The sequence below is a fragment of the Limulus polyphemus genome, unplaced genomic scaffold (genome assembly GCF_000517525.1).
Source record: "Limulus polyphemus unplaced genomic scaffold, Limulus_polyphemus-2.1.2 Scaffold5512, whole genome shotgun sequence".
In the NCBI taxonomy this organism is placed as follows: domain Eukaryota; kingdom Metazoa; phylum Arthropoda; class Merostomata; order Xiphosura; family Limulidae; genus Limulus; species Limulus polyphemus.
The window spans coordinates 55,951-65,752 of record NW_013671122.1 but is presented as its reverse complement, the minus strand read 5'-3'; the positions used below and the strand labels follow the sequence as shown (position 1 = coordinate 65,752).

Here is a 9,802-nt window from a genome sequence, read left to right as displayed (position 1 = left end):
ACCTTAGAACCCCATGGAAACACCAGAAGACGATCCTTCCCTTCTTCTAAATACTTGCAATTGTAAAGTTGGAAAGTAGAACGAATGTAATCAACAAGGATTTAACGACGATAGTACATCTATTCAAAGAAAAAAAATATCAAGGAAAAATGGGCAAGAAGAGGTTTAAAAAGTAATAAAAGAAAAACTAAAAGTGTAAAATAAGAAAGGATCTTCTGCTTCTTCCAAAGGCTATTGTTGTTTGGGTTCTTGAAGATCGTGATTCAGATGTTAATGAAACTCATTTTGAAGCTCATCCATCATTCATTCTGTTTGCTAAGATCGTCTTCTGGACTTTATCTGTTACTGCTCTTATTCAAATACTTCTCGTTATTGCTTACACTGAAATATCTGGCCAAGTTCACACCGAAAATAGCAGTCTACCCTCGTCAAAATTAATCAACTTGGACAAGCACTTTGGAAGTTGTATCAGAATCGGTTACATTTCTTGATCTGGCTTTGGACTCTTTAGGTCCAGTCTAAACAATACTACCGGATCTGATGATAACATTTATCACTACGGTAAGTTGCAAATTCGGGGTTAAAAATACATTAAAAATACCTCCAGTTAAATATAAAAAAATACTACTTTGTGGTATACTGAAATCACAAATATTTTAACTGCTAATAACCGAAGAAGCAAAATATAACGTACAGAAATATTCAATAAATCATGATTTAAGACAAGTTCAGTTTTCTTTGTCGTTTGTAGTATCTTACAAGTAAAGAAACCTCATGAAAACCATTGTTTGCCAGTTGGAAAGTTAATTGTTTATACGTTTATTGTTGAAATATTTTATTTGTTAAGTGAGCCACATAAATCGTGAAAACAGATTTTGAAAGTGAATATAATAAAAACGATCATGTAAATTATCTTACAGTTGTGAAATTATTACTGCCAACTGTTATGGGAGATACACATTTATCAGAAAGTGCTACTGAGAAAAGTCAGCTAGTGGCGCCCTCTGTTCTTGGATCCCATTGGAGTGATACGCAATAACTCTTTTGAGTAATATTCTTGAACCGTACAGGCTCTAAACTGTTTGATATGTGTGATACATATTTATAGGGTTTTTAACCCCTTCAGCCATAACAATCTAAACTCTATTAAATTGTTAAAATAGCATTGTTGCAGTAAGGAAACGGTATTATTTAAGCCTACAGACGCAACCAACACCTATAAAATGTTTTTGTGGCTCATAGCAAGAGATTAATAACTCGAAAGAACAACATTGCTAAAGAATAATTTAAGTTGTTTCAGATCTATGAAATTTAGACTCGTGGAATGACTGGTATATTTTAAAATCTATGTGTCTCTGTTTTATTCAGTAAAAGACGACGATGATAGAGATCTTAAGTAAGTTACGAATATGTCATTTAATTATAATAAGTTAAGCCTTAATCTTAGTTGTATTAATAAATCGATAGTATGATGATAGTTGAAAAATGAAAGCAAAATAAACGAACTTACTTGTGCAATCTGATCAAAACGTCCAAAAAGTTGGTTGAGAGTTTGCACTAAATCTGATGCCGATAGCTGTTCAGACATTGGAGTGAAGTTGACGATATCTGCATAAAGAATGCTAGAAACACAGAAAAACACAATTTCTGAAATTTTAGTCATATAATTCTGATGTAGAGCAAATTCATGATCAGTTAGTAACTTAAGCACTGTCGATTTGTAGTATCGTGTGAAGTGATTAGGCTTAATTGTTGTGTAACGATGACAATGATGATGCATCATTAGGCCTAATTTGTGTTTATTACCAATAATTGTATAACATAATTAGGCTTAATCTTCTTGTAATTGTTTTAATTAGGTGACGCTATTAGGCTTAATTTGTTTGGAAGAAAATTAATAAGAAGGTTAAAATATACATATAATACAAAACAAATTAAAATGGCATAAAATCAAAATAAACTAAAACAATTAATACAAACAACCATCTGCTGTAGCTACAACGAAACAACACATGGCTGAATAAAATAATCTTATATAGAGAACTTAATAAAATAAAGAGAAAGAAGGTACACAAGACATGGCTGAATAAAATCATCTTATATAGAGAATTTAATAAAATAAAGAGAAAGAAGGCACACAAGACATGGCTGAATGAAATCATCTTATATAAAGAATTTAATAAAATAAACAGAAAGAAGGCACATTGAAAAACAAACAAACAAACGAGAACATCTCTGTTAATATAAATCCGTTTAAAAATAACAACAACAGGAAAATTCCAAAATTACACTTTACATACATCTAGCGCCTCCTTGGTCCCACCAGTTTATAGCATATCATATATTGAGAATAATATCTGTTACCATATGTCCCATCTTCGAAGTTTTTACCAAATGCCTCCTCTGGTATCTCAGCTTCGCTTTTCACAGTATTATAAATGTTTGATGTGGTAGTTTTGAGTTCATACTTCAGTCGATAAGCGAATCTCACCGTTAAAATCGGCAACAGCATGAAATATTGGAAACTGATGACTCTCACGCTCTGGAAGGGAACATGAATGTGCCTACGTGACTGATTGCACGTTAGGTGGGTGCGTGCGTGATTAACCCTTAGCATGCGAGCAGGTCAAACTGCGTATATCACGACGTTTTAGTGAGTTACATTCAAAATTTAATTAAACTACTTAATTTTCATGGTATACGAACAACTTGACATCAAATCATAGATAATAAATCAAAATTTAATATCATATAAGTTTTAAGTTCTTATATAATGAAATATTTGAAAACAACCTCAAATTCCCCTAGTGTGAGAATTTGGATATTTGTTCTCGAGCCGTCTCCACTTCTGAATTTTTTGTCCACCCAGCTAACAGTTTGTGCTTGTAAAAAACAACAACTCAGAGCCATGCTACGAGCCGCTCATCCGCGGCTAATAAACATTGATATGAATATAATTTTGCATAAATTTGAAAAAATATATATAAACCAGGCCTAAACCACAACTAAAAGGTTTAAGACAAAAAGTTTACGCACAAACTTTTGAAGGACCAATTTGTATCCACATTGCGTAGTGTTTATGCCCATTAACAAATATTTTGGTCTATAGACTGAGACAAGTAAAAAGTAGGCGTGGAATGATCTATGTTTTAAATTTTACTTAAAATAAGAGAGAGAAAACCCTCCAACTAACAATAAAAATTTTCTTCATCTATCAATATAACTGATGCTCCCCAGTGACATAGAGGTATGTCTGCGGATTTACAACGCTAGAAACCGAGTTTCGATACCCGTGGTGAGCAGAGCACAGATAGCCCATTGTGTAGCTTTGTGCATAACTTCATAAATATACAAACAAACAATATACCTGACGTTATTATGTCTTTGAACGTAAAGCTCGTGAAATCTTTGTTTAGCTTGTGTGGTTGGAGTTTGACAGGCGTCCGCCATTTTAAGCATTATCTTTCGCTTCACTTCCGCTGCAATGTATGCCGGGATTACACTCAGAAGAAGTTGTTCCTAAAAAAAAAAAAAGAATAAATTAAACAGTCAGATTATGTATCATAAAAATAGTTCACAACGACAATTGCATAAAATCCCACAGTAAGATACTCGTTATCAATAAGCGGTTATTTGTTTATCATGGACTCTAACTAGCTGTTTATTCAGGTAAGAGCACTCATTGGTTATTTAATGCACACTGATAAATTATTTGTTTAAATAAGGGCCTAAATGTTATTTATTGAAATAAAAACACTGATTGGTTATTTAGATAAGGACGTTGCTAGGTTGATTTTTTAAAATAAGGACACTAATTGGTTGTTTCATTAAATACAGACACTGACTTGTTGTTCACTTACTGTTTTTTTTTTATTGCTGTGATCCAGTTTCATTTGTCCTTTTTGTGACTATTTGGCCCAACTTAAAGGAGTCTAAAAGTCGTGGATATTATTGGGTTTACGGCCGATAATATCGTTAACAGCGAGAGTACTCAGCTGACGAAACAATGCATTATAACTCTATATTCATTGCTAGATTGATATTTAATTTCTTTCTCATCATTCAAACAAACATGTCACCAATTTTTCTACCGTTCTTAGCATATATTATTATCATTATTAATATAATTAAGGATTTGAATTCTTCACAAACTAATGGAAGTATTAAAGCTGTCGTATTCTTTCTTGATATAACTCAGCAGCAAATACCACTGATGCCAAGAGTTTCTCCAAATTGTCCGATATAATCAATATTTACAGTATATATGTAGGTTCGCTGCTCATACTTGAAATATAGCTTAAAGCTGAAACTAAACGTGATGCCCAATTTATCATTTGATTCATCCTTCTTCACGTAAATGTACCAGTTTCGAATAATCCCATCCCTCATCAGTAATCCTAGACAAGGATAAATCGAAAAAACAAAACTGGGTGTCTTCAAATCCTGCATGTAAATATCGGTTTACTGTGGTGAGTAAGAGACAACTCAAAAAACATCGTGTATGTGTTAGCCTAAAACTCAATTTCAGAGGCATAACTTTGGTAAAACAAATCTCTTTCCAAAGTTCAATATGTTTCTTAAGTCTTGATTGTCGTGTTCTAGTTCGTGCTCGTGGAGAAAAATACATCTTAGTCAAACAGAAAAATAATAAAAAAAAAAGAACCTCGTTACCACATTCCATAAATAATCGACAACGTGCCTACCGATCAGTTTTTCTCGGCGATTGTATACGTTGTGTAAGCTGTTCGACGGTTTTTCTAAAGCACGCAAAACGGTTTGTATGGAACAACAGCCTAATAATATGACTATGACGTTGACATTCTTTCAAATTATCGGTCGAGAATCAAATACAAGTTCTTCTTTCGAACATTCTAGAAAGTCTTGGAATAAAGAAGTATTTCCGTTTTATATATATATATATATAAGTTTGTTAGCTTTAATCTAACATAACTGTCACTTCAACCGACGCTAACCACTAGATGAAAATAAGCCCACTAGATGGCACTCCTTTCAAATGCAATATTTCCTATTTTCTAATCTGTCAAAAATTTCTAAATTTTTTGAGTTAGAGTTTTAAAGATATTATTTTTATATGAAAGTAGAATTACGACATATCTATACTCGTTAGGCCCTGAATAAAATATAGATATCTCTACAGCGACTTCTCAGTAGAATGACGTGTCAAATAACTATCTTGGGGATTCTTACGTGTAACATCTTCCGGTTGCTAACCGACTACTTCTTAAGAAAACTTCATAATTTGCACCTTAAGCTCGAGATATCGAACGTTTCGTGTCAAACTTTGTAACAATTCCAAGAGCCTAAAAGCAGTGAGTATTCATACTCACTACTTTTCATAAGATGAAGTATGATTCTTTGAACGAAGTGTTTGTTGCCTCTTACTAGAACGCCCCCTAGTGGCTCAGCGGTAAGTCTGAGGACTCGCACCACTAAAATCTAGGTTTCGATACCCGTGGTTGGCACGGCACAGATAGCTCATTGTGTGACTTTGTGTTTAACGACCAAGACTAACGGATTACGTTAAAAACAAATCGGGTCTTAGTGCTGATTGTGTAGCTCTGTGTTTAACAACCAAGACTAACAGATTACGTTAAAAACGAATCGGCTCTTAGTGCTCATTGTGTAGCTTTGTGTTTAACAACCAAGACTAACATATTACGTGGTCTGTTTTGTTTTAATCTGTGCAAGGAAGCAGCACTTGGATGAATATCTACGTCTAATACACCGTGCATAAACTACCTGTGACGTCATTTCCGCCACTCAAACCATGAGAATGGGAAAGTCACTTGGCTTCACGTACCGGAGATGATATCCCACACACAAAGGTCAAGAGAGATCTTGACCTTTGTGTGTGGGATATCATCTCCGGTACGTGAAGCCAAGTGACTTTCCCCTTTACATCTCTAAAATATATCTTTCATTTGGAAGCGGCTTCCTTATGGTTCTTCAATGACCATTGAAAATTAACGATGTTTATGAAAGAGAAGAGAGGCTATGTCTCGGTCGTGAGTGTTCTTTGACGTGATGCGATAAGAAGAGTGGTTTTATTTTAAACTTAAGAACTGTACTTACCAGACACAACCATCTTTTATTTTTTTTCATAAGTGGTTAAGAATACCATTTAAATTTCTCAAACGTGTGAGGAAAAAAAACAACATGTGTAACGTCTCTTACGTAACGTTCATGTATCAGTCTTTCCTCATGTTCGGTAACATCTATTTGTTCTTTTAAATGTTTTCTTCGCATCTACAATGTAATCCCTCCCTTAGCACCTACAATGTAATCTCCCTTAGCACTTACAATGTAATCTCCCTTAGCACCTACAATGTAATCCCTCCCTTAGCACCTACAATGTAATCTCCCCAGTGTTTAAGCGGTAACTCTACAGGCTTACAACGCTAAAAATCGGGCTTCGATATCTGTGGTTGGCAGGACAAAGATAGCCCATTGTGTAGCTTTGCGCTTAACAACAAACAAACAAAACCAAAACCTACATTGTACTGGTGACATGAATATAGAACATATAAATATATATATCCAAAACGTAATATTGATTTAGGCTTAACACAATTAATTGAACACATGGAAGCATACTGTTCAGTCTCAGATCAAAGAAGTTATAAAACATATAAATATATATATCCAAAACGTAATATTGATTTAAGCTTAACACAATTAATTGAACACAGGAAGCATACTGTTTAGTCTCAGATCAAAGAAGTTATAAAACATATAAATATATATATCCAAAACGTAATATTGATTTAGGCTTAACACAATTAATTGAACACAGGAAGCATACTGTTCAGTCTCAGATCAAAGAAGTTATAAAACATATAAATATATATATCCAAAACGTAATATTGATTTAGGATTAACACAATTAATTGAACACAGGAAGCATACTGTTCAGTCTCAGATCAAAGAAGTTATAAAACATATAAATATATATATCCAAAACGTAATATTGATTTAGGCTTAACACAATTAATTGAATACAGGAAGCATACTGTTTAGTCTCAGATGAAAGAAGTATAGTTTGGGGAATTTTTTTGCTGATTTTTTTTAAATAATGTTAACGTGATGATCCATAGATAAAAATAAGAACAACAAAAAAAATTTTCAGAATCCAATTTGTGAATTACATCGATATTTTGCTTCACACATTTCATGATATTCTATAAGTTTGATTAAATGGGATTTGAACTTTCAGATTCTGATAAACTTTAGAAACCTAGAATCACTTTAGCTGAAACTATGGCTGAATAAAACAATGTTATAACGATGTTATGATAATAGGAAAATCGCAATGTACAAGTAGCTTTTGACGTGTAATGGAAACTCATTACTAGAGTATGGCCCTAGCTTAACTACAGTTAGGCTTAGGATCGTTTAAACGTTTATTACCAAAGTGTTGAATTTGTTTGTTATGAAAGTGGGATTGACCGTCACATAATAACGCTCCCACGGCTTAGAGGACGTGTATATTTGGTGACGGGGATTCAAACCGTGGCCCGCAGATTGCGAGTCGAACGCCCTAACAATCAAGCCATCAAGAAAAACAAAACATAAAAAAAACGACAAAGCAAACTAAAATATAGATACAAATTAAAGTTACTTTTATACATAATATTTTAAAAATCATTCGAACAAAAAATAAACACGTGAAACAATCTGGTGGACCTCGAATTTTCCACTTTATTATTATGAACATGTGAGTAGGCAATCTGGTTTTCAGATTCCCAGAAATGAGAGATTGATAATTAAAACTGTTGCCTGAAATCTGGTATTCAGATTCCCAAAAATGAGAGATTGATAATTAAAACTGTTGCCTGAAATCTGGTATTCAGATTCCCAGAAATGAGAGATTGATAATTAAAACTGTTGCCTGAAATCTGGTATTTTAGGATAAGACACAGTATTCAAGATGGCGTTTCGAGATCACGAGAAAAGGTGTGCAAATACAAGTGCTAGAAGACTTCTAAAACCCATGGTTTGACGTAGTAAAATTTTAGCATTATCTTCAGCTGCGCACTGTACATTATAGAAACGAGGTACTTAAACGTGCCAAGCCAAAAATATTTGAAGAAAAGTACATGAGGAAATAGAGCATTGTTCATATTATACAGAGGTTATAATACAGAGGTTATTATACAGAGGTTATAATACGTTATATTTAAAGAATTTTGGAACCTTACAACGTCATTACAGTTCATATCTCCACGTCCAGTCATGTTATATCTGATGGCCATACTTCTTGACAATATCTCTACAGCGCAGTTTCCATTGTAAACGGCTCCGTCGTAACGCTGTCATGTCCGAAGCACACTTCCCCTCCTTGCTGGCTTTCCATACACCATCTTTTCTATGTGGAGCACAGAAATATATGGGCGCTGAGTTCGGCGATTTAACCGCTATTTCTTCCTATGGAATAGCATGAATATCTGTTTCATTCTCCAACCCCTTGAGGTATGTGACGATTGAGCGGATATGACGTAGAAGCAACTTGTGTACACGTGGCACAATGGACGGTTTTGCCACTACCCTTTGTGTTCGTATATTCTCACCTGTTCCAAGACGCCGAACTTTATTTACCATGACTGAGCTATGACTTGTTGCAGATTTTTTTCCCGATGGTACTAGTTTCATATTCCTCGACCCTCCCCAACGTACAGGGGATATCATGTCTTAGAAATTCTAAATGCTCCACCTGAATACATCTTCATGATCTGAAAGTATGAATATCTTACGTTGATGAGGATTATTACATAACTTTCTCAAAGGTTATAACTTTACGGCGGCATCACACTACCTACGAAATGCAAAACGATGTCAAAATGTAGTTCTGATACATGTTGTTCTACCGCAACTTTGTATCGGCTGTGGTTGTCACGTGCCTTACTGACTTGCATATTCAAAATTGTTTTAATATAACGTACTCAACTCTGTATACACACTTGATATCGATGTGAGCTTGTTTCTTTATTTGTTTAATTTTGCACAAAGCTGCACAATGGGCTATCTGTGCTCTGCCCACCACGGGTATCGAAACCCGGTTGCTAACGTTGTAACTCCGAAGACATACCGCTGCGCTACTGGGGGCTCGATGTAAACTCAAATGAAGGATTACATGTATGTATATACATGTATATTATAGGTTTAAAAACAGAATTACACTCATATATATTGCAAGCTCAAAAAAGGATTACATACATAAATAAATACACATATATATATATTGTATGGATAAAAGAAGGATTACATACAGTATTTATTTATTTATATATGTATGTAATCCTTCTTTTATCCATACAATATATATATATGTGTATTTATTTATATTTATTTATATATGTATGTAATCCTTCTTTTATCCATACAATATATATATATATGTAAGCTTCTTCTCAGTAACAATAACATGTCCTTGTCCATCAAGACAAGAGAGAGGCTTCTTCTACCATACTGTGGCTCACTTAATTTTCAAGTTTTCGGTCATAATTTACTACAACCGTATAGAGCAACATTTGAAGACGGTTTTTGAAATTCTGGCCGAAATTTTGTGAATTAAGTAAAAACGATAGTAGAAGAATAAAACTTGCCATTGTGTCTTAATATATTTATTTATTTATATATGTATGTAATCCTTCTTTTATCCATACAATATATATATATGTGTATTTATTTATTTATATATGTATGTAATCCTTCTTTTATCCATACAATATATATATATGTGCTCTCTTGTCTTGATGGACAAGGACATGTTATTGTTACTGAG

General features: G+C 33.7%; 1 protein-coding gene across 1 annotated transcript in view; it reads right to left on the bottom strand.

Moving 5' to 3' along the window:
- Positions 1-1,502: 1,502 nt before the first annotated feature.
- The window catches only part of LOC111089193 (adenylate cyclase type 2-like), a gene marked incomplete at its 3' end in the record, with an annotated part of 54,957 nt that continues 46,657 nt past the window's right edge, over positions 1,503-9,802 (bottom strand). The window contains exons 5-6 of the mRNA XM_022401225.1: positions 3,368-3,519; positions 1,503-1,622 (exon numbers count right to left, since the gene is read on the bottom strand). Coding sequence (XP_022256933.1) covers positions 1,503-1,622; positions 3,368-3,519 — 272 coding nt within the window. The remainder of the gene's footprint in view (positions 1,623-3,367; positions 3,520-9,802) is intronic.